The sequence below is a fragment of the Plodia interpunctella genome, chromosome 6 (genome assembly GCF_027563975.2).
Source record: "Plodia interpunctella isolate USDA-ARS_2022_Savannah chromosome 6, ilPloInte3.2, whole genome shotgun sequence".
Lineage (NCBI taxonomy): Eukaryota > Metazoa > Arthropoda > Insecta > Lepidoptera > Pyralidae > Plodia > Plodia interpunctella.
Genome location: NC_071299.1, coordinates 4295083 through 4321293, shown reverse-complemented (window position 1 = coordinate 4321293; position 26211 = coordinate 4295083). Strand labels below are relative to the sequence as shown.

The window sequence follows — 26211 nt, the reverse complement described above, 5'->3', positions numbered from 1 at the left end:
TTTGGACGTCGCATCAGTACGTTTTGTATTCGCTACTCTACGCTAGATGTCATAAAGAGTGGCAGTGGCTAATTGTGTGGTTCAACAAAATCGAAACTTCGACAAACTTGCATTTTTTGAAGTAATTAGCTAAACTTTTTTCTATACCTAGGTATCTCTGAGCTCGGAACCTAATCATATGATGATAATTTTGAGATCTAAAATTTCAAGAATCATATTCAGAATACTGTAATCAATTTAATCTAAACGCAATATACTATCCATATCACTGATTACGTTGTTCTGCAAATAAATATAAAATGGGTACTTAGGTAGGTATTAACTGTGAAATAAAAAGAAAAACCAGGTTATCATTATTATATTTTTGAAAATGTCCCAAATTTATATTTTTGTATACCAAAATTTAACCTATGTTACTATTTACAATGTCAATAACTCATTTTTCATAAAATTCAACAATCTGTGTTTCAATTCACGTTAAAAAATACTTTGATAAAAAGGGCGTTTAATGAAAGTAAATGAGTATAAAAAATATAAATAGCGAAAGAGGTCATTAGCTATAGTTATGTTATTGTTTATTAATTTTAAGTAGCATTTAAGAATTTTCGATAGCGGTGAAAGAAATTCCATATTTTTTCTGCAACCAATGTTCTTCAGTGGTGTAAACGACAATCACAATTTATTATCACAACAGCATAGACTCTCAAAACTACCTAAACAAATCATAGGAATAAGTAAAGAAAGTTGACAGATTTGCGTACGTTCTAATATTGTAAGTTCTAATATACGTACATTTGAAATTCACAAAGATTGTTGTATTTTATGTAAAATTAAACCAAAATGAGTAAAGTCATGCATACAATAACAAAAACGAAGTAAAAAATAAAGGGGAGGAACACCAAAATACAAATATAATCCAAAGATATTGTGAATCGTACATTTATATTTTGAGATTATTATGTCAATATTATGCATTTAAATACATTATTTATTCATTATTTTTATATGGACGAAATCTTTTTTTCTTAATAACAATTTAATATCAGTTGTCGAAATATTCACATCATAGTCAAAATTATATATACAAAATTAAAAAAAAAACATTCAAAATTAAAAAATTAAAAAACTATTGCATGTTCTACATTTCAAATTATAGATGCATGTAAAATATATTTAATTTGATGGAATTATTTGAATACTGGCTTTGTCGCAGCCCGATAAATAAAATCCAAATAAATATCCCAAGGGATCCGGCCAGGGTCCGGCCAGGCCACATCTTCATTAATTCAATTTTAATAAATTATACCTACTACACCTAATTAATTACCTACTAAAGCTCACTAAAACTTAACTAATTGAGCGTTTTATGTCAACACAATGTCGCAATCTGATAGCAATAGCAGGAAATAGACAATAAGCCCACTAAACATTAAAATAATATCCAGATTTGTACGTTGTTGGTAAGTATAAAGGCAGGTGGAGGTCCGAATAAAATTTGACACTTCTGTAAGACAAATAAAGACAAAATCACTTCGGTCATATTGTCTATAACACATTCGTGGACCGTCAACAAGACATGACTTCTAAACACACATGATAAATGTTTTATTGGTGTTCACAGCACTAGTCTACAGGCTTGAGTATCCACGAAAGTATAATCTCAGACGTCACGACTATAAGTATTCGGTCCCAAAAACTGGCTTATTAAAATCGGGTCTCGTTTCTGGCGAGGCTGTAGATCCCGAACCACCTTGTCTTTGGTTCGCGTAAACAGATATCATATTATTATTGTCACTGCCTGTACAGAATGACAAGAATACTTGGCCGACGACGAAGATTGGAAAATTTGTGAAGTCGTCTTTATTGAATGGTATTGACGCCGTTGCCGGGCCTTGCAAGTGAGTTCCTCTGTACATGGTGAGCGTAGCGGTGGTCACTGCGAGGCGACAGCGCCGGCCACGCGCTGCCGCACGTCGCCGAGCGCCGAGCCATTGCTGAAGCCGTTGAGAAGTGGCAGCTTCCTTTCCTTGCTCTCCAGCTTGGCAGCATCCACCTCGACCTTCACTTTCGCCTTGGCTCTCTGAGAAATAAATATCACGGATTTTAGGAAAGGTACTCTTCATATTGTTGAGGAAATGGCATACCAGTAGGAGGGTATATTGTTACGTTAATAGATAACAATCCCACATAGGTCCAATTTGTAAAAAATCATTTTTTTTACTTTATTAGGTATGTAGGTTGTCACTGCAAAAAGGCAAATGGCGAAACTACTATTTATTATTTATTATTAATACAGGTAAATTGTGAAGATAGTTATTGCGTTGCAATATATTACCAAAAACATAGCTGTTAACAGCAATAAGAAGGCACTCACATTAGCTTTCTTGAGATAAGCCTGTTTGTAGAAGTCAGAGAAGAGGTAGTAGAAGAGCACAGCGTGCATGCCGATCCACCAGACGAAGGCCTTCGGGTAGTCGCAGTCGATGAACAGCAGCTGGAACGCGTGGACGAACACCAGCACGAATTGCACCTGCAAATATGTCAACGCATTTTAATACATTTTTTGTCTATGAATATGGTATGCTTGGATCATAAAGGTGATCATCGTTAAGACTCCTGCTTGTGATCGATAGGTCTCAGGTTAGAATAAGGAGGAGCCCGAACAAGGTATACGAATGATAAAAAATATACAATATTAAGGTTTAATGAGTGACAAAATGAGCATCATCAATGAATTCGATTTAATGAGCTTCATTTTGATACATTTTGGGAAATGTTTTGAATACTAATTTTTTGACTATATTTATAAAATGCATCAAAGAGGCGTCAAATTAAAAAAAAAATCCGATTACTTATTCTGATAGTGTCTTAAGAGTTTGTGTATTAATCTGAATCATGTTTGCAAAAACCGCCCAATGCTTCTGGTGAGGGAAAACATAGCGAACAAACACACACTTTAGTTAATAATTCAAATTTGTAAACGAAATGGCAAATTCTCTCCCATAACACTGAAAAGAAAAGATTACCTAAGACTAATATATATTTAAAAAAATAAAAAGTACTTTCGACCACAAAATTATTTATGATGTGGTTGACTTCCTCGGAAAATGTCTCGTACAAACCGAATGAAAAAGTCACAACTCCTTTAATTCGTTTAGTGCCCATGAAAAATGTTTCAAGGCAAATAGCTAGAAATTACTGTATTTTGAAAACCATTTACACTAACATATAATTGATCCTTCAGCCTCACACTTACATCACATATTTACAATGTATCCCTAACAATGTTAACATCCTTTTAAATTGACACTAAAATAGTTTCAATGCCTCTGATGTTATCTTAGTATATTCTCTATTATATAGGTATAATCTGAGATTTTTTCATTAGTTTTCCCAAAGAATGTAAGATATGAGATTCTGTCAAGAGCACTTCAAATATTTCAGAAGACGTTGACGACATCATGCCATATTTTTGCGTCACAACGCACGTCGCCTACATAAATGTAGTACTGTGTGTATAAAAATCACATTGCAATAAAATTGTTTCCATCTTATAAAGATGTTCGCCTCCACTAGCAGCCCTTGACGTCAATGCTTTATTCATCGTATTACCATTAAAATCATATTTAATATCCGCTAGATTCTCCATATGCAAATTTGATGTCAATATGTCCGATATGGAAAGGAAATAAAGCTTTTAAATATTTGAATTTAATTAAAAAGTTGAATATAAATTTCAATTTTAATCAATGATGCCTTGATTTATTATTATACAAATGTGATTCTGTTGAATGTGACACTTATGTTTATAGAAGCTATTAGTATATTGTTAGGGATATTACATACCATTTGCAGAGCTGTAAGGTACTTCTTCCACCACAGATACTTCTGAATCTCCGGTCCGAGGGCGGCCAACAGATAGTACGAGTACATCACGATGTGCACAAATGTGTTTAGCATTCCGAAGAAGGTTGAGTGGCCACCTGAAAGTAATAACATATTTAACAATTTATCATAATATTAATAAAAGTACCATTAGCTAACTGATTGATGACACACAGCCGATTTTACTGGGCATATAATGCTGAAATTTGGCGTGTAGGTTCCGTTTAGAGTGTGTACGGAACTAGGGGAGCAATAATAGGAGATTCAACGAAATTCCCAGAGAGATTCATATTTGTACTTAGTCGCAATAAAAAGCCTTCGTTTTAATTCAAATCACTTAATTAATAGTCACTATAGTCACTCAGAAAATGTGCTTCGTAGTTAAATAGGCGCATAGGCGTAGATACGTAAATGATATAGTAACTTGTTTAAATAACTTATTTTAAAATCATCTACTTTATTGATATTTTCCAATTGTTTACATTGTATGTGTATAGTTAAGTTTCAATAATAATGTGTCTGTGTCTTAGAATTAATATAGTACCATATTAAAATTGGCTTACATCCTTCTCGAGGAAAGTCCATACTTAACTAACTACTGATCAAATACATGATCATGGTTTCCTAGTTACGGTTTTGCTAGTTGTCTGATCAATGTTTGCTATTCCGATTATGGGAATGTGAATGAATAATGTAAGTGATTTGACAAGAAGGTGTTAAGTAGGAGCTGGTGTATGCATGGAATTAGTAGGTACTAGTAAATCCATGGTTGTCTGTCACTTGCTTGTTATAGTGAGAGCCTTCATGTTTATGAACCAACCAAGTACATATTCTATAAAAGGAAATAATTATGTTTGTTATTTCAATTAACTATTCGAATGGTTAGGTTGGGTTTTATCAACCTAACCAGATTCTACTTATATGTCTGATATGGATCTCTGTACATATAGGCCCAAAGTATAAATTGTATCTATATGTATTTTATAAAAAGTATTGATATTGTTTCTCTAAATTTATTAATATTCGGAATCCCCTGTATGTATATCTCAATGTATTATTTTTTTTTAATCATATATCTTCTTACGCGTATGGCGGCTGAATGCGAGCCGGAATACAATAATGGACTTATTAAAAGAAAGAAATATTAATATATATTTTTCTTTTAATAGGTCCATTTTTATGTTAGTTAACTCACTAGTCATAAAAGCGCATCCTTGTCTGTAATCTCATTCAATTTACAAGGAAATACCAACTACTGCTTCAAATATTTGTACTATACACAGTGTACTTAAAGTCACATCGCGATCCATACTTCTGTCAAATATATTTTACGACCGTGTTTAAGGTCGACCAGTACGTTTTATGGTAAATACTTGAGCTAGGCAGAATTTGTTCAGACAAAAGTAGAAATAAATTTGTTCAACCGTTACATTATTCAATTAAATACTATAATAATCTAAGTTGACTAAAAGGAAAAAATGAAAGGAATTACTCCCAGCAAGTTACCCACTGTAATATATAGAAGTTAAAGGAATTCAAAAGTAAAAGCTTTAAGCAATCCTTTCTGTCCTGTGTGTCCTGAAACTTTTCATACGAACTTTGTTTTGTTAATAAATGATTCAGATTTAATCTCTTTGATATTACCTACATGAGATCCTTGACTTTTGTTTTATTTTATTGTGCTCTGGCCTTCTCACTTTAGGTACATTTGTCCGAAACATCCTGAATACGTAAGTATACTTATTCATTCGGTGTTATCTCAAGCATTATATCAAATACGTTTATTTTTGTGCTTGTACCGCAAATGTATATTTATAAATCCTTCGTACTAAAACAACACACTAAGAATGATTACTGTAATTATTAGCAGTGACGTCCATGAGGAAACATTTAAAAAAGCTGGCTACTTGAATATTTGAGTTACTGGCTCTTAGTGATAGTATTAATAAAAACATTTATATTTTATACCAAATTCATGAGAGTATAGTATATGTAATTTTGTTAGATTAAAATAAATTCTATGTACTTATGTCCTAATTAAACGTGAAAGTCTAGCTTAGCAATTACTATTAATAACTACCTACTATATAACAGATATAGAAACACAGCAGACGACACGCAGAATGTTTTTTTTTTATTTTAAATAATAATACAACTTATTTTACGCAAGTCCAATAAATACATTTCACATCTTAAGAACTATGATATTTTATATAATTCCCACGACAGTGACTATTTTAATAGCATATATCTTATATAAGTACTTGAACAAAAACGAAACACAACATTGGACCCAATAGAACGTTTACTAGTGTGTATGCTATTACTTGCTACAGGACGATAGATTGTCGTGAAATATTTTCAGAGGCCTTTACCCGACTAGAATAAAATCTGACACTAGTGTCACTCTGATACATAAAAGAGAAAATATTACTAACCCGGTGTGAATTTAACCCCGAACCAGACAGACATGGGCATAATCCCGTGGTGAATCACGTGGAGCTTCGACACGTGGTCAAACTTCTTTCGCATGACGAAGAAGATCTGTAACCAGAAATATTATATTACAAAATTATCTCCAGATAACTCTTCAGTAAATAAATTACTGTAAATATCATCCAGGCCTTAATAAAAGTTAAGTGTCATTACTTTTTTTTAAGTTTGCTGTGAAAATATGGAACATATAAATTTTCAAACGTTTATTATTGATTTTATTAAAGTATGTATTTATTTCTCTATTACTGAAGTAGCCCCTAAAGTGAAATTATGTTTTCGCCTGTGTTATCGTATGGCTATTTATCTGGCTGTCTTATAAAATGTTTTTACTTCATATCATCCATTAAAATCACAATTTATGAATGAAGTTTCAACGCTCTCTTTTAGCTTTAAGAAGCGTTTCAAGGTAATATGTAAATTAGTTTGCAATTTAATATTATTATGTGTAAATAGTCGGATGAGTTACATTTTATGTAGTTTATATAAGGAAACAAACAGACGTAAAAGTCCATTACTGAACTAGATTCACATAGTTGTATGTAAATAAGCCGTATGGCCATGTTGAGTACGGAAATAAGCCTAAGGTCACCTTGACAGTGGGATTATATAGTAAGCGAAAACTTCGCATATATAACAGTAACTACACAACGAAGGACTTGTGTAATTCTGCCATTTATAAAGATTATAGAGATTGGGCGTGGCTAAGTTTTACAAATATTCTTTTAGAGCTACATAAAAATAGTTCGTAGTTTTGGCTATAGATACTTATTGAAACTTATGTACTCACTAATTCAGGGGACGGTACCCTAGAATTATTTATTCGTAAAGTTGTAATAATACGTTGTTATTACAACACATTTTTAATAACTATCGGGACTAAATATGTAGACTCATTCCAGCCACTAAATAAGTGCCATTATATTTTTTTTATAATTCTTAAAAATATATATCAATACAGCGCTATGATTACGAGCCGTTATACTTCAGATTTTGTTTCTAAAAGAGTTTTTAAATTAACTTAAAATGCCATCTCTATATTTCATTAAGATACTTATAGTATAAAAAACATGTTTATCTCACTTACCGTGTCAAAAAATTCCGTAAACTTGGAGAAGTAGTACCACCAGCATCCATTCACTGTCTACAAAATTAATTATGTCACATTATTACTAAATAGTCATTTATAGGTACCGGAATATTATCTTATTTTTTTTTGATCTGTGATACAGGTATTTCAACTTCTAAAATTGCTACCATTTGTCACAAACATTATTTCCTTTATCTCAGAATATTGAATATTATTAAAAATAAATATGTAATATATATCTTACCCGCATAGCTACAGGTGAGTTGGTGTAGTCGACTGGTTGACAATGGAAACTATACGTGGAGAACCAACCACTCGCCAAACTCTGACAAACAAAAAATTTAGAGAGTAGTAATAGTTACTCTAAAAAGTGTATACTACGAAGACTCAAAACCACTGTTTATATTTTGCTTTTTTATTATGTAATATATAATTGGTATTTTTTCTGAATACAAAATGAATTGATATATTATTTATCGGCCAAATTGCATGTAACATGAAGGTGAATTAGTTACAAGTAATAATAATTTCGAAAATACATAAACATATTTACCTCGCGAAACAGCCAAATACTGAACAAAACTTGGAATAAATTATACCAAATAAGTACTTTTTTAAGTTCAAATGGCTTCCTATTTTCCATAAGTTTTGGTCCAAGTACCTGAAAAATAAATTACAAGTCATTAATGCTTCAGTATGAAGATATTAAACGGAAAATCAAAAGAAAGGTAGCTAGGTAGATAGGTTTTGAACCATTAAAATTAAAACTAACATTGAATATATATAAATAATTTTTTCAAGATTATGAATGAACTTCGTTATAGTTCATTCATAATACCTATATCGGTATGTCAGTTTAAATACTTAACATCGCAGTAAATGTCCATTAATATAAGTATTGGTATTTTCCGATGAAAAATATAATATCTGCATTTAAATCACAAGTAGAGTTATTATATAAATAAGGCGTCGTTAGCGTCGAACGTGGAGCGAAATTATATGTTTTGAACTTACTTTGACTGTGAAGACGTATGTGAGACATATCGCTAAAGTTGGGAATGGCGACGACATGAGGAGCCAGCCCTTCACCCTCTGGTCACTTTTGTTGTCCATAAGATCATGATATTGCGCCACTAGCCTATTTAGCACCTCCATTTTTACTGTAATAATAAGAAACAAAGCGTCACAATCACAAAACACACGACACTACACAGTTTTTTGGTAATGATCGATTTCTTCAGTGATTGTTGATTTGATGTATAGTCGGCGAGGTACTGGTGTACAATGAGAGGCTTAGATGTAGTAACTGTGGACAGTGAATCGGTTTCAAGTGCACTGTGCGGCGAATGTCAGGGTGGACCGCATTCGATCTTCGGCTTGCTTGATATTGTGCTAAGATAAACTTGATTGTATCTATTACTATATAAATTTGGATTTACAATTATAAAAAACAAATATTGAAATATTATTTTGTACAAACTTCTATTTTACTTAGTCTAGTGAATAAGAGTATTCACTCTTGCTAAACCAGCTGAACTAGTTTAGTCCCTAGTTTTGTGTTTTTTTCCTTAAACATGCAATAAAAAATATGCTTAAAGCGGGGAATACCTGATTAACAGGAGGATAGGCTAACGTACCAACTGGTACCTACTTTATACCGGATCGCTAGCGTCTGTTCGTGTGGTTTTTATAAACAGATAATATTATAATTTACAAAAGCTAATCTACGTCAAACTACGTCAAACTTTGACAATTTGATATCGAAAGTTCGAGATCCTTTGGTGTTGGGAACTGGTTTATAAAAACTTAATAGGTGATTTAAAGAAATACAGTTAGCTAAAATAACAAAATTACAGATAAAAAACTGTTTCAATAAAACCTTTCAAAGACAATATTTTCTAGCAAGTGATGGCAAGCAGATACTTATTAATAACTAAAAGATCAACATAAAGTAGTCTATCTGTATATATTATACAATACCCATAACACCACAAATTGCGTACAGTATACGAAGATTTAATTCTTCTAGTCAAAATAGAAATATTCACACATTAATTAATGTGTGAATATTTTTATTTAATTATTTTATTTATTAATCCAAATAATGTTATTATGATATTACTATGAATAAGAATACATGAGTATAAATATGCTAAATTATAATTTCGCAAATTTTTGTGTACAGAGATGAAATTCCAAAACAAACAAATGATCGCACTTTTGAGTTAATGATTATATTATTATATGGGGATTGGAGGAAGTGCGGAAAAAAGCTATTACAAATGTTAAGTAATACAAAAGTTTGTATTGGGTGGCGCATGCAGTTACATAAATTACCATCATACCGACTTTGTGTCATTATATGGAGGAAGTTACAATCGAATTAAGTAAAAATTCAGCAAATTATATTCTGTACAAAGTGACAATCTATTTACTTTATATTCATAGTTTTATAATGGACGTATGGAACGTGCATCTGAAAACCATTCTCATACTTCAAATCCAAGGCTAATGCGTGTACGCGGGCATACTTCAAAATGCCCTTTAAATATTGTGCGTTCTAAATCGTGTTTGCAGTTATAGTTATATGTGATTATTTGGTTAAAAACAAAAATATCACATTTCTATACATTTTTTGAAATGTACGTAGCCGTGAAACCGTTGCAGCGACTTCCACATAATAGAAAAAGTAAGGAAAGCGCAAGGCGGAATTTATAAGGTGCACTCCATAGTGGATGGACTAGATAAAGAAGAAGAGTCACGCTTTTGAGTTGGATATAAATGTTAAATCCTAATGAGCATAGCAGGGATTACAATATAATTAATTCAAATAAAACATAATATTACATCTTAATGTAACATATTTAGAAAGTAATTTAACCTCGCCCATTGAATAAAATACATGTCAGCATAATATACACATTGAGTATATAAGTAGGAATATATAATTATAGTTTGCAGCAGTTATCAAAAGCTGTGTATCTTTCGCATTTAATATAACGCGACATGCCCTTCTATACCCAATACATGTCATTTATCATAGTGACGTGAAAGATTATATTTACATTAATTAGTATCTGCTATAGTTTCAAATAATATATTCAATACGTCGTATTTGATTCTGAATAGTAAAAATACTTTAAAATGTCAAGGATGCGTGCCAATAGTCTGACAACCAGGGATGCCGACGACCATGCGAAGTGGTAACAAAAAATTAGGAAAGCGGACCCTGGGCTCCGACGCTCAACGGCCATGGAAGAAATTGGAAACACGAGATTGGAAGAATCAGATAAGAGAGAGAGGATAAATACTTAAATAAGTATAAATGTCCCCATTTATACTTCCTTTAAAGATTGTTTGATCTTTGTATATTGATCATTACTATACCTTTGAGGTTGTATTGGATTATAATACACTATGTTTGTTATCGCCAAATTAATAACATCCTTATTGTTATGTACAAGGTAATTTCCTAATACTATTTTAGATATATACCAATGTCGTGAGCAGAAATTTATATACATCTATACTAATAACATAAATGCGAATGTATGTATATGTCTGTTTGTTCCGCTTTCACGGCTAAACCGTTGGACCGATTTTGATGAAATTTGGTACGCACGTAGTAAAACTCTGTTCAAACATGGGCTACTTCTTAAAAAACTTTCACCCCTCATTATAGTAATTTGGGGAAAAGACTATAAAATGGGGGGGTCATATTTTATATCAAAATTATATCTGTTCCGCTTTCGCAGATAAATTCACGCACGCAGGTGAAGCCGGGTGTAAAAGCTAAATAAGACTTTAATTATGAACATAACATGGAAAATACCTAAACTATTGTACCTATGTCAAACGGTTTTAGCAAACCTTCCCGAACATTGAGTACAGTTGACTTTACTTGACAATATTACTAAGCTATATAGATCAAGACTTAACAAATGCGTAAGACTGAACGATAAAAATGTACGAACTTCCTTGCTTTTATTGACGTCCTTTCAAAGACTTGCAAGGCTGACGCACATCCTGCACCAGATCGAGACAGGTTTGGAACTCGTCCTGGAAGTATACTCGGCTTGAGCCACTGTGTCGACACCACGGACTTTGACCAGATCAACGAACTCTACAGTATTCTTTCTAAATCACAATCTTAAATCGAATTCTTGCATGGTAACCGTACATGATGATATTTACAATGTCTAAAGTGGAATGGAAACCCCAATAAGTTTTCTTTATTAATACATACGAGTACATACATACTTAATGCGGACTATGATCAGTCATTCATAAATATAAAGTTCAAATCTAATCATAAACTTGAATCTCGATAACTAAAGCGTCAGTTCTATAAATAAAACCAGTTCACGAAGGTAACTATTTTTGTGCGGTCATTAAATTTTTTGCTTTTTTTTCTGAGATGTTGATTAATTCATACATAATAATTAGATTCTTGTTTATGGAAAAACACTTGTTATGTTTCTAACAAAACGGGTCTATAGGAAGTTTTTATGGAAGAGGTTGCCTTAAATATTGGTATTGCGCATACTTCCTTTATTTCTATACACATCTGAAAACAAATCTAAGTTCAGATGTTATTGACATATGATCACCAGTGACCTAGGTGTTTTTGATACCTATATATCCGTCAAATTGGTTTAACGCCTTCACATGCTAGCTAATATGTATATTATATGGCATTTATCTAGCAAACGGCTATAAATGACCAGAGCGTCCACATTTTCGTCCTTTTAGTATTTACTATGTGTTCATCGCACGTTTACCAATTATTTATTTTGGCCTAGATGCAAACCGGTTCGATGCTTCCAGCGGACCAAGGTGACATATTTATTAATTAGCTAAAATTCTGCTAATTGAACTAACAGATGATATTTAATCATCCTTTTTGTAAGTAAAACATTTCAGCTCCTCCAAATTTACACTTTCCGTCCGTCAATAATTGATTAACATTTAACAGTAGGAAGGGATGCATATGATATAAGAACCTTGATAATGCAAAAATAATTCTAAAATTATTTCATGCTATTCAAAGATCATGGTCATGCCGTGTTATGACAAGTTAGTTTCCGTAAATAAAGAAAATCATGTTTATGTTTCCTTAGGTTTTAATACTGATTGGAATGAACATTTTAGAATACGTTGAAATTTAATTTTAGTATCTTTCAATCGGACAACAAATAGTCGTAATTTTGCATGACTTCTTTAGATTCAAAATCAATAAGTGAATATTAAGTGAAGGAAATCGTTTTCGCAACATAACTGCACAATTAAAGATTTATCAGCGAAATTATATCTGAAATAAAGAGGGTAATGGAAAAGCCAAAAATACATACATACCTACTACATCAACATAGCATAGCTAAGTAGAATGATACATATTGTATGAATCATAGCACTGTAAAAAGAAGTTTCAAAATTGTAATGATACAGACACATTTTATTTTTTTATGATTAAATCATGAAATCCCATGTTTGGTTGCCAGTGGTGAGGCGTTCATCCGTATGTGTGACGACGACACATGATAGTGCCTACTCGCCCGGTGCACTATTGCGCCTCAGGCAGGACTCGCATACACATGGCGTCGTTGACGGCAACCACTGGCCATGAGCTCACTTTGCTACAATTCTAGTGAGAGACGCATATTCAAGTAAACCCTTTTAAAGACTTTCTACCTTACGATAATGTAGGTGTTAGTAACTAAAATATGTATGACGATCTTTACAATTTTAAAAAATTATAGGAAAATTTTCCACTTGAAAAAAATATTTTTTGAAAAATTCCTTATGTACGAATGGTATTGTTACAGGTTTTTCACCAGGTATAAGGTTACAATAGTAGTAACATACCAAACATTCTCAAATTAACGGTTTTATTATAGGATAGGATAATCATTTCGTTGTGAAAATAAAAGTAATTTTGAAAGAAAAATATATCAGGTTCATTTTATTGCAGTGGCATATTTTATAGGTGAGTTTTTAATGAGCAAAGTATTGCCACGTTCTCACGAAAGATGTATACATTACGGTGTGTTGACTACACAATATAAGTACAAACTTTTGTTGCGAATTATAAATGTGCATGGTGTGCTTCAGTATTTATGGCGACTGCAATTTTTTTTTATTTGGACCAATTATACTCCACGAGTTAGAAGCATCTGTAAATATTATTACCTACTTCTACTACGGACATAAAATTGATTTATACTTATAGATACACGAAAACTACTTAATAAAAAAAATGAATCATGGGAACTGTGTTTTCCTATGACAAACATAAAACACGTTTCGTTTCCATAAAATATTTCCGCGATTACCGGGTAGGTACTCGTAGTTCACTAACAAAGAAAAATAAAGAATTTCCACCACTTCTGACAAACGAGTTTAATTGCAGGGACTGCCATTGCAAAACAATGAAGCAGACATCGACATTTGTAATCATTTCTCGACAATGAAAATATTCTCGATGCCTTCTGCTATTTACGTATTCTGCTATAATTACTCAGTATTACCTTATTTTTCATAACCATAGCCAAGTATTCTTTATGCCACAGCTATGGTATGACGCATATGTCTGTTGCAAATTGGTCTACAGCCGTGAATTACGATCACTGGTAGTATAAAGTAATTAAACTTGTTATGTAAAGTATAGCTATGCTGATATATAGAAAAAAATCCGTTCCGACTTCTGCTAGTGGCCATGTACTCGTAGGTAATTATAATTAAACTTCCGCTCGAAACGGAAATCACAGTGACGATGTATCTACGTCTGGGTTGAAAATTTCAAATGAGATCTAGATAAATAATATTATAGAAAAATATATAAATAGTATAAAAATGAATATTATAGAATAAAAAGTTCATAAATAAACATCTGCTATTTATAGATGTAAAAAATTAATATACCTAATCGATTAAGAATCTTAAAAATAACAAGTTTTAGCACGAAAATATGACATTTTATTTATGTTATTTATAGAATTATAAGTACTTATATATGTATATATTTTAAAATGGTAATTATAATGACCACAAGAATATTTTTGTCAAAAAAAGGGCAACTATTTGTTTGGTAGTGCTACTTTAAAAGGTCGAAACGGATTTATGCGTCCGTTAAAAAAATGCCTTTCCTTGGGATCTGAGCCAGGATAAATGTAGTTCTAATATATTTTGTAGGCGATACAAAACAACCCACTTAATAATAAATACTTGATGCATTTTTGAAAAACTAATTTAATTATTTTCCTAGGTATATAAAAATACATTGCAGACACGCAAGATAGAGCACAATTTATACAGAAAGGTAATCGAGACAATATCGGATAACGTTGAAAACTCTAAACCCTTCTAGAAAAGTGACGATACGATAAATTAATAAAACATTAAGTTGTCTATTAATTTATGTAGTGGTAGTCGGTTTTATTAATTACCAAGGTTTTATTAATTATCGAGCAATTTAGATCTTATCATAGGCATGATAGTCCATTTCTAATTAGTTTATATAAAATTTATCACAGAACCACAAGTAAAGATATTTGGTTTTAGTGGTAACGGTTCATTATTATTGACATTTATTGAACCTAACAATATTTTTAGGTTTTGAACAAACCTTTAACATTGCTTAAACAACACTTCAAATATTTCACATGGAATTTGTCATACGAATAGAGGTAGCGAATGAGAATTGTCAGGATCGTGGCAATTGGAAATCCTTAGCCAGAGCTCTGCCTACCCCCATGGGAAACAGGGGTGGTACTGTGTATTTCTCAGCAACATTGCAGACTATTTCTCACATAAATGATCAAATAACTTCGATTTAGCTTTGCAATGAGCAACACCTACCAACATCTTACAACATAGCTAATTTCGTATTTAAGGAGAATAGTAGAATTATAAAACCAAGTTGAAGGCGCATCGCTCTGCTTCTAAGTAACCGTAAAAATGTGACGTGACTACTTGAATACAAAGTATCTTTAATTGCTTAGCGGCTTATTTTGTTTGGACATGAATGACAACGTTTGAATACAGGAACTCGTGTTCTCAGGATTGCGCATTAGCTGTTTTAAAGAAAAAAAATCATAATAAATTATAATCTTTAAGTCAAAGCATTTTATACAGAAATTAGAATTTCAAACTACCTACTAGCATTTCCACCTAATGAATGCCTAAAAAGCTTACCTATTTCAACAGTGTGGTGTGTTGTAATGTCTGGATTATTTAACCACTGACCATTTGAAACTACGCATCCGCATTTAATCACATAAAATCTATAAGAGTTCTTGGAATATAATATGACATAGGTAGGTAGCTCAACATACTATACCTATGTCAAGTTTAAATAGATGAAGTACGAATGTGACTTCATGAAACAAAAACATCGCCATCGTCAAATAATATTCTATGGAGGTTGTCTTTAAAAAATACCGTAGTCTATGGACTAGATATCAACAATAAAAGTACTTATAAGGCTCTTTTGTTGAAAGCCTCAATGTCAAATCTAGAAGTCGAATTGAAACTTAAAACATAGTTTCGCGGACACAATTACTTGGGCACAGTACATACCTATAACATCGGATTTCACAACTTTGCTCTCCACTTATGATATGACCCAACATAGGTACAGCATACAGCACATAGACTTCGAACATAGGCACAATAAATATTACATTACTAACGTGAATGTGTCTACTTTCAAACAGAAAAGGCCAGCAAATTGACAGTGGCGGACGTCATATATCTTGTGCCAAGGTGTTAATGTAATCGTAACGCAAAACAAACATGCAATACATATGTGTATGCATTTTTAATTGGAAATATATATCAGAAATTGATCTCAAATCTAGTTAGAGATATATATTTTATGATGACGGGATAAAGAAAAAAATACATTGTTAGACTTAGTTCATACTTTACGCAGAAATGTTTATTAAATTGTATTGCATTGCGATAATCCGGAAGGTTCGATCAGACCAAATATTCTTCTCCTTACAGTTGTGATCATATTTTCCGGTTTACTTTATTTTAAACTAGCATCGCGTCCTGGCTTCGCTGGGGTAAAATCATAATAAATTATATAACTAAAACTTCCTCAGGAATCATCACACTATCTATTGGTAAAAACCTCAAATCCGTGCAGTATTTTTTTTGTTTATCATCAACAGAGGGCAACTGATTAATTCTTAAACGTCAATTCAAAATACATGTTCAAAATAGGACGTCTATAAAAATCAAAACATTGGTGAAAATAAAAAACTAGGTTACATTATCCCGAATCTCAAAATAAAATTAATATACGTGACACTGCAACTATATAAATACAAAATATGAATCAAATAAAAACGATGGATTAAATTTGTCCCTTAAATTGTTTTTGTGTTCATTCAACCCTATGTAAATAAACTTGCGTAACAAATAGTGGTAATGGCTATTTTGCAGTCTTTCCTTATTTTAACGTTTATAAATGATGCGCTTTAATTTTATTCCACCATACACTCTGAAAAATAGTTTTTCAAGAGTGACAGCTTCATTGCACGACAAGATGTGCACTGGAATGGTCAGTGCGCGCGCTTCCGCGTCACCATGTGTTCTCACCGTGATTAATTAATTGGGACTTTATCAAGATCACATTGTAGCATATTGTGGTGGGCGGTTACTGTACCTACATAAATTAAAATAAACTATAAATAATTTTGACATTGGCGTTTATATCTAATACTCCAATCGTTTAGGGAAAATAATGAATGTTACACATGAAAAGATTACTATTTTTATGACATTTCTATGACGAAATTTAAATAAAATGTTTTAAGTATACGTTTTGAACTCGTGTTTTTTGACGACGGCACTATAAGCCATATAAAAAATAAAATTTTTTGCAGTCTCCATTTCTTACATTCATTTCATTGAAAACTATATCACTATTTTTCCTTGAAATATATTCCTTCACCGCAAGCCAGAGATGGCATTACTCGATCGTGGATTAAAACTGGTATTATAACTATCATACTCACCAATATAAATGGATTTGATAAGTCAGAGAACTGCTTCAACCAAGAACACTGTTGAAAATGTAAGAACATTCAATTCACTGTCATGGACACCAACATGCTTTAATTTTTGGTATAGCTCATTAAACTAGTTAGTCATTATGTAACAAGTAGTATTTTAGTTTCATTAATATTTAGTTTTAATTATAGTAAGAAGATTAGATACCTAGAATTAGTCATTTAAATTACGGCGTTTTTGACTTAGAAAGTTGTATACTTTCTAAGTCAAAAACAATAAAGGTGCGAAATATCTTTGTTACATTTATTTAAAAATAGAGTAGCTAATTGTTAATATTGTATATTAAAAAAGACATGAACATATCGCACAAATCCCATCCCGAAAATAAAATTTTCGAGTAAAACTAGTTACGTAATGACCTGAATAGCCAAATCAAATCAAACTTGCAAACCAATGCAAAAAGCAATTTCTTATAATATTCAAATAAGAATAATGGCAAATATTTTATTGTAATAACTCGCAAGACATAGGGCAATGAACCTACAAATGCAGAATGTTGCAATTTTTCCCTAAGAATGTTCTCAATATACATACGTCAAGTACATACCACATAGCAAATGTAATAACAAGGAATCGGTGATAACGATATTAACTATGCCTAACCAATATTCGTGAGTCCAAATTTAGGAAATTTGGATTTCATATGAACTCGCTTATTGGATGGTAAAAGGTATCTTGAAAATTTATTTTCTTGGAAGATTTTCGCTCCAAGAGCTCTGTAACAAAACGACGCTCCATGTGTTTACATGGAGTTAAAAAAGATACACAAAAATGGTTGTAAAATAGAGGTATATAGATGTAATTTTATTAGTTGAATAATACATAATATAAAATAGATGTCGGATTAGATACCTTTTACATAACAATATAATCAGGTCAAACTGGTTCAGAATCGTCACACCTTTGCAGTCTCCGTCTCCGGTATCTAGTTTTAAGGAAATTACCGTAACATGATCTTATGTTTGGTAAATAAATATTAAAATAAAGAAACCCTAATTTTAATACAAGTGCGTTACTGTTTACCTAATGAATATAACCTCTGTAAATAAACAAAATGTTGCAAAGCAAATACTTATATCTAAGCCCGAAATACTCTACTGGTAAAATTTTACATGAATTAATTTGGAGCATTTTTGCTTACAATGATTTTCTTCAAATTATTTTTTGTTTCGTCACTTAGGACATCGAAAACCACACACACCTACTTATAAGATTCTCTAGGTTTATAAAAGTACTCGAATGTACAAACTTTATCTATTCAAGTAAACTATAAGAATAAGTAGTAAGTAAATATAGTAAACTTAATGCTAAATTAATAAGCTACTCGTGCACTACAGCTTTTTCGATATTACATTTACTAATAGTATTATTTGAAGGAAAATATCTAACTAAACCGCAAAGCTAGTCCAGGTGTTTGAATACGTAATTATCTTTAGATGCTGATATAAGGATTTCTTCAATACCGGCTAACAATGATTTGTTACTTGTATGACCTCTATCGCGTATTTAGGTACGACATTAATTTATAGGTATATTCCGATAGATTCTGATAAATATTTGCGAATACATATGTCATCATTTACTGGTTATTTTATGCTAATAGAAGATGATGTTAAGTTATGCAGGTGTCTCATCAACTCCGATCGGAATTATTATAAGCCGGTATCACGGAGGTAGATATGCCAGTTTCACTATCCAAAGCTTGTTATTCTCTTTTATAATCGTTTTAGAATAAAGTGGCCCCAAAAAATTGGCTGTTGTTTTGTCATTTTTTTTTATGTTTGTGGTATAAGAAGGACGACGAATAAGCGTTCGTTCACACGAATCGGATCTAAATTTGACCTGCGTCATAACGAATGATCTTTTTATGATAATTACGAGCTTTAGAAAAAGCTGGTTATTTTTCTTATGTGATCGAAGTTCAGCCAAAAGCCGGTTTTATCTTTCTTATTAATTGGTGGAGCGGATTGACGTCAAGACTCCACACATAAGGACAACGAAAGGTAGAACATTGCGTGCATGGTATAAAAAATACGTAATTATTTGAGACGTATATAGTTTAAGAGTTTTGTTTTACATTTTGGTCATTTTCCTGTTTACTTTTTTTATAAATGTTTTACGCATAAAAATAATATGTATTAGCATTATCTCATGTTAGCTGTCGTGTTAGAAAAAGATATAATACAGTATAAACTAAAATACAGATTATTAGTTATAATAGCGGCGTCCTCTACGAAGGCCGTTTGTAATTGCGGCTGCGCCCGCGCCTGCAAGGATAATGACACCGCGGCTAATACTCATCCCATCTCACGCAACTGTCCAAGTGGTGTCTATTCTGATAACTTTAAGTAAAAACTGCTTTTCATTTGTAGTTCATATTGACATACAATAAGAACTAGTATTAAGACTCACGATTTATCATTAGTAGGATCGATATCCAACTTATAAATCATCCAACGATTGCGATGACCAAGCTCATTTTGCAAAAATGTATATACCAAACTAAGTACCAAACAATTTCCAGAGGAAAAATACAACATTATGTTGTAGAGTACTTACTTATTTTTTGTTTATCAGCACGGTCTATGGGAAGATGTAAAAAACCGATCTGCCTTGTAATCTGATTTGTTCAAATAGGCTGTTGTATCAATAGCATAGTTTTCTTTAAGAACCTATGACTTTACTTTGCTGTTTAACTATTATTATCATTGTAGGGTTACATTTCGTAACCCTACAATGATAACAATAGTGCTACAATTAGCAATGATTATGAATACTAATTAACCTAGGTTTTCAATTGCGAAAATTGTAAAATACTTTAGTGACAAATTGAAATTATATGTAAATGCATAAAATGAAAAAAACCGTGAATTAAGATATAATTTTTTTATTGAGTAAGAGGTCTGTGAACCATTCAAAATAACTTGAAAATTATGTTCCGGACTTTTCTCCTACTGCGCTCGGCGCAAGCCACTGGTTGCATTGCAACACTACTAATAACTGCGTTGCAACGCTTGCAACACTCGTTCCGAGTCGAGAGCGCATTCCGGCTCAACACAGACTAAGTTCAATGTCACAGGACTTAGATGACCTTACAACCACAGACAATACTAGAGCCGCCTACGATGAAGATCGTCCAATGGACCATGACCTGGCCACAGACAGCAAATGCAAATCCCATTGTGTAGAAGACAAGACTTGTGTCTATTGCAACGTCGTCATCTGAGGAAACTCGAAACATAACGCGAAAGCCCACACCGATGACATTCAAAGCTACAATAAACATTGCAACATTCAACTTTACAGAAGGTAACGCATAGGAATTATGGGAAAATATTTTGTTACATACACTTGTAGATACTTGATATTTCAGATTTGAAGTATTATTAATTATAGAAGTAATATTTTCATAACTATATAAATATATAAATTCGTGTTTCGATAACTTTTTGTACTGTGAATTGAATTTTAGACAATTTGTTAGCATTTATGATAATGAAGTCAGCCCCGATACTTTTAATCGTTCATATTTTTCTAACAATAAAAGGAATTCACTTACAGTAAATATACTTGGCCGCACCTAACAGTTTATAACAGGAAGGATATGACTGGAAATTGGATTTGAGTGCAAAGGCGCATACAACCCGTTTAAAGTTATTGCACTCTTTGTAGAAAACCTACATATATTTATTAATTATCGACAATTATCTAATGCATAAAATAAGCAACATACCATCCGATCGGTTGGACAAAGAAAGTTGGATCACGTGGTCCATTTTCTGAAGAAGGACGTCCACCTGCGTCGAGCGGGAGCACGCGGCTTGTTCCACCCGTCCCATTTAAAAATCTTGCATGTGACAGTAATAGCCATCACCACTTTCCAACCGATGCGCGATGGGCGGACCATATATGCCGCACCACAGATCATAGTGGAGACCCAGAACTGGTCGCCGAAATGTGATACAGTTATCGGACGACGATTTGGTTAGGATTGTTGGAAGGAGATGGATGAGGAAAGCACACAACCGAAGGGAATGGCATGCATCGCTAAGGTCGGCATTATTCAGCATCGGAAAATATATGGAATCGTTCCATCTTCTTGCACGTACGATTTGTAACTTAATCGTCCGAAAGAAGACAAAGGCGTGGACCTTTTTCTTCTTTCAGGCATCAAAATAGTAAATCCTTAGGTAACCCATTATGGCAGGTACCTCTATATTATCATTTGACGTAGGACGTTTAGACAAACAGTTTTCATGACTAGACTGAAATTGACAAGACATTTTGCCTTTATTTGTACACTACTTCTGACAAGTACCTTACGAGACATAGATATTTAAGGAAATCATAGTTTTTATGACAATACCTACAGGATATAATATAACCATTCAATTATAAACAAGTCTGGAGTAATCTACATATATTTGTACTGCAGCGCGGCCTTCTGCGATTTTTCCTCATGATTCCAAGATTTCCGACACTAGGAATTATGCGTATTGTTCATTTTGCCATTTTTAATCACCCTTTATTATTGTTATTACAACAGATAACGTCTTTAAATTTATTCTTTAGTACAATCTTTTAAAAGTAATAAGAAGGTATTTTGAGAAGTTAGAATATAGGTCTGCGCAGACTGCGTTCGCGTACTTTTGTTTATTCTTAGTTTGTAAAAGTACTATCTATTAAATGTTCACTATACTAGTACAATATGCAATAAATAAATCAGACGTTACTTTCGGCACAGTATAATGAAGAGTCCTACTTACTTTCGGTCTGTGCGATCCAGAGGTTCTTAACACGTGTGCAGTGCACTGCAACGTATGGTCGGTTTTACTGTTTCATATTAATATTATTTAGTATTACTATCACATTTTGTTTTCACCTTTTCCATGGAATTTAAATAAGAGATTCTACGAGCTTTTGTTCAAGCAAAAATATCGAAAAAAGTTGGAAGACTTGCAGTTACAAATAATATAATTAAATTCTTATGAATGAAATTAAAGTTTCAAGCCTTGAATATTTATAATGCAAAGTACAAATACAATGATGCCTACATGTATATCTAAAATACACGTGGATATTCAAGTCCAGGTTCAAGTGTTGAGCAAACAGTTGTACACTTTTGAATAATTAAGTTGACATGCACAATTGCGCAGACTCAATGCAAGAATGGAGAAACTTATTTCAGTTCTATTATAGCTTTTAGAAATGTCGATTTTGACATTGTAATACAAAAACTAAATCACTAGAAAATAAGTGTGAAACGTAAACATTTAAAAAGGTAGTGTCATGTATGTATATAAAAGTAATCCAAACGCATAATATATACTTACATAAGAAACACTAATTGTAATCTTTGCTCTTATTCATGGGCTATTCAAATTAATTCAGGAATTGAATGTCGTTATTTTCATATTGCTTGTTCGAATGAAAAGAGAAGTCAGAAAAAAGAAGTAAGAAGATTATTTAGGTATTAAGTAATTTCCAGTCTAGTTGGGCTGGTTTAAGCTTGAACAACCTGGTCAGGGGCGTAGCAACCGCCGTATCAGCTGTATCAATGATACGGGTCCCCGGACCTCAGGAGCCCCCAATGTGTGGATGCAAAAATCAGTATAATATCACTTAACCACATGCTTCCCAGGAAAAACATCATATTAAAAAACTCCACGAAGAGCAATGTTTACGCGTTTTATTTCAGTCTTAAAGTCAAAAAGATGAAATCTTTACCCTTCACTTGGGCCTTTCAACTAAGTTTGATACAGGACGGGTCCAAGGCACGCTACGCCACTGCCGATTGTCCGTAAGAAAAAATATTCTCGATCTTGACCGTGAGTTACATAAGAAATAAGATGATACTGAAAACCGGATCTAGCGACATCTTTCTGGAAAAAAATCGTGTACAGTCAACAACACGTGAATAATTGATAAAGTCAATTCATAGAATAAAGATTCATGCAGAGTAACTAATTTGACATATGGCCCAGGCTACCTAGCGGTCGTTTATTATTTTGCAAACCCGAATAAAGCAAAATATTCAATTCTGTTTCATTCCAAAAAAAATTCTAAATGCGTAAAATTTTAGCTTTTTTAACATTTTAATTTCAAGTTAAAATTAAATGGAAATGTTATATAATCATATATACTAAAATAAGGTTTCCACAAAAATTTTGCCAATTTTTTATTTATTGCTAAAACCAACCATATATGTATACAGTGTACCTACCTATGTATATAGATTTGATTGTGTTCCTATGTGTGCGCTGATTAATTCTTATTTATACATTACATTACAATTCGGACATATATACATACATGTTATATTACATTAATTCATAATAAATGTTTTATTAGTTACATAAATATAAAAATGTCGTAACATAATGCCATTTTAGTGAGCTTGTTTGTGTCTGTACAGTTTAATTTAATGTAGATCCTTAACACAGATACAGGCAACGGGTACAGGTAAATAAGAAAATAATATTACTCTTGTGAAATACATATATACATTAACTATGCATTTACTTATGTTTGTCAAATCACTTTATGAATGTTATCACTACAACAATCAAATTTAAAATTATTAAGAATTAATTAGCGAAAAAATATTTGATAGTTTAATTGGATTTTACAAGTACCCATATGATCATGAATCATATTTGATAATCTTTGAAATATTAGACGAACAAATAATGATGTGATGACCTTACCAAATATTTTTTCTTTACGTTTTTTAATGTCTATATGGTAACCATGTTGACTATATAAATAGTAAATCAACCTCTTAATTTTTTATTTTTTTTATTTGCTTATTATTTAAATTTTAATTAGATTTGGTATATAAAAGTGACTGAAAAATATTCATAATCCGTAGAAAAAAAAGGAAGTCATTGAACTTGATTTCGACTAGGAAGGGCAAGCCCGCACTTTAGGTCAGTTTATGAGATGCCAAGATTGCGCTGTGCTCACACGATCACCAAGCACCTACTAACAGTACACAAACAATGGAGCTGTTAGCCGCCAATAAGGCAGACTCATAAGAATCACCAGAGAACTATTAATAAATTGAATGGAAACTATGACGTTCAAAATCCTACTAATATTAAATGCAAAATTCAAACTTTTGATATTCGTTAGTTACTCGCCCGCGAATAAAAGCGGATTGCGCGTTTTTGAAATTTGTGCATGGATAGAATTGGTATAGCACATGCGGCATATTTTACCTCGAAATTCGATATGAATATCGCTATGAAGAGAAAATAGGGTTATCTGGGCAAATTGCAGCTAGCAGACGAGGAGCTCTAAATTGCCGATGTCATTTTCACTGGCTTCGCAAGAAAGATACTTTCGCACAAATCTCACATACCTAAGGATTCGACATGGTCTTCCCATGAGGTTGTTTTCTGTGAATGCTCGTTTACATTAGAGTTTAAAAACTCATGGCCATAGAACAGTGGGTAGTTTGAAACCTTGTCCACCAACATTTAGTTTTTTATCATCTTACATTTTTAACTAACTTTTATGACAAAAAATAATTTTAACATGTAGGTATTCAAGTGTTCAATATTAATCATGTTGTACTTGGTTGCAAAGGCAAACAATTTTACAAGTAGGTATTAACTCTTAGTTAAACCGTAACCAGGAATACAATTTGCATAATAGTTTATTTAAATTATATTAAATTATAATGAAAAGCATTAAAATATTAAACGATAAATACATAGTGAATGACCACGTTTTAGAAGGTTAGATATTCCTTCTAACATTATTTTGATTACTATACATAATATCAAATTATAGCAAATTCATCATTTGACATTGAATTAAGTTTATTGGATAAAAATTGTTGTAACGCTCGTGGTCTTGGAGAATGTGCAATTTTTATTATTAGTTTTTGTCTTTCAGTTTCCTGGGTTGAGTAAATCGTAAGTACTTATAATAATATATATCTCATTTAATTATTAAATCTAAGTTTAACTTGAACAATTTTTCTGTCAAACATTCAAAGTCGGGAAAAAAATCCAATGGAGCTTTTTCGCAACACCTCTAAGCTTCGTTCTATTAATAAATGTAATTGCAACACGACTTACCGGCTTAACAACGTCCCCGACACAATATTCACTGAGACACTGGACTACTACAACAGTGGAGACGGGCGCCCGCAAGATCTGAGACCTAGGAGTCGCGTGGGCTACGCGCGGATTTGTCGCTAATAATGTGCGCGCGCGCCACTTACAGCCGTATATATCGCAAGGTTCAAACGTCACACAGTCGCCGCGATAAGGGCTATTGTACCCTACACATATCTTAAAAAACGTGTTATATCGCTCATCTCATTATCTAGATTGGGCAACAATTTTTAGATATCTGTATCTTAAAGTATATATATTTTCATTAACATGTACCTAAATTTATAAAACATTAAGCAATTGATCGAACATTTTCTTCTCATTCCAAATTGCGATATTTACTCCTCATGGCTGTTGATTTGGTGGTATGACTTTCTGCGGTTTACCGGAAGAGGTGTTCTATCAAAACTAATTACACCAATCAGATACTTAGATACGAATCACGAACATACTCATGTGGAGTATATGTATTATACCTTATTACAGTAGTAGTAGTTACCTACTTACTACAAAAACCAAATTCGCTAAAACGCGTCA

The 26211-nt window shown here is 32.4% G+C and overlaps 1 protein-coding gene across 1 annotated transcript; it reads right to left on the bottom strand.

The window, feature by feature from the left end:
* Positions 1 to 343: 343 nt before the first annotated feature.
* LOC128670611 (very long chain fatty acid elongase AAEL008004) lies at positions 344 to 25793 on the bottom strand. Its single transcript, XM_053746402.1, has 9 exons — positions 25636 to 25793; positions 8483 to 8628; positions 8022 to 8129; positions 7713 to 7793; positions 7466 to 7522; positions 6324 to 6429; positions 3847 to 3983; positions 2375 to 2530; positions 344 to 2080 (listed from the first exon to the last, which is right to left on the bottom strand). The coding sequence occupies exons 2-9, from the start codon at positions 8621 to 8623 to the stop codon at positions 1934 to 1936; spliced, it is 933 nt and encodes a 310-aa protein (XP_053602377.1). The 5' UTR covers positions 8624 to 8628; positions 25636 to 25793; the 3' UTR covers positions 344 to 1933.
* Between the last annotated feature and the right edge of the window lie 418 nt (positions 25794 to 26211).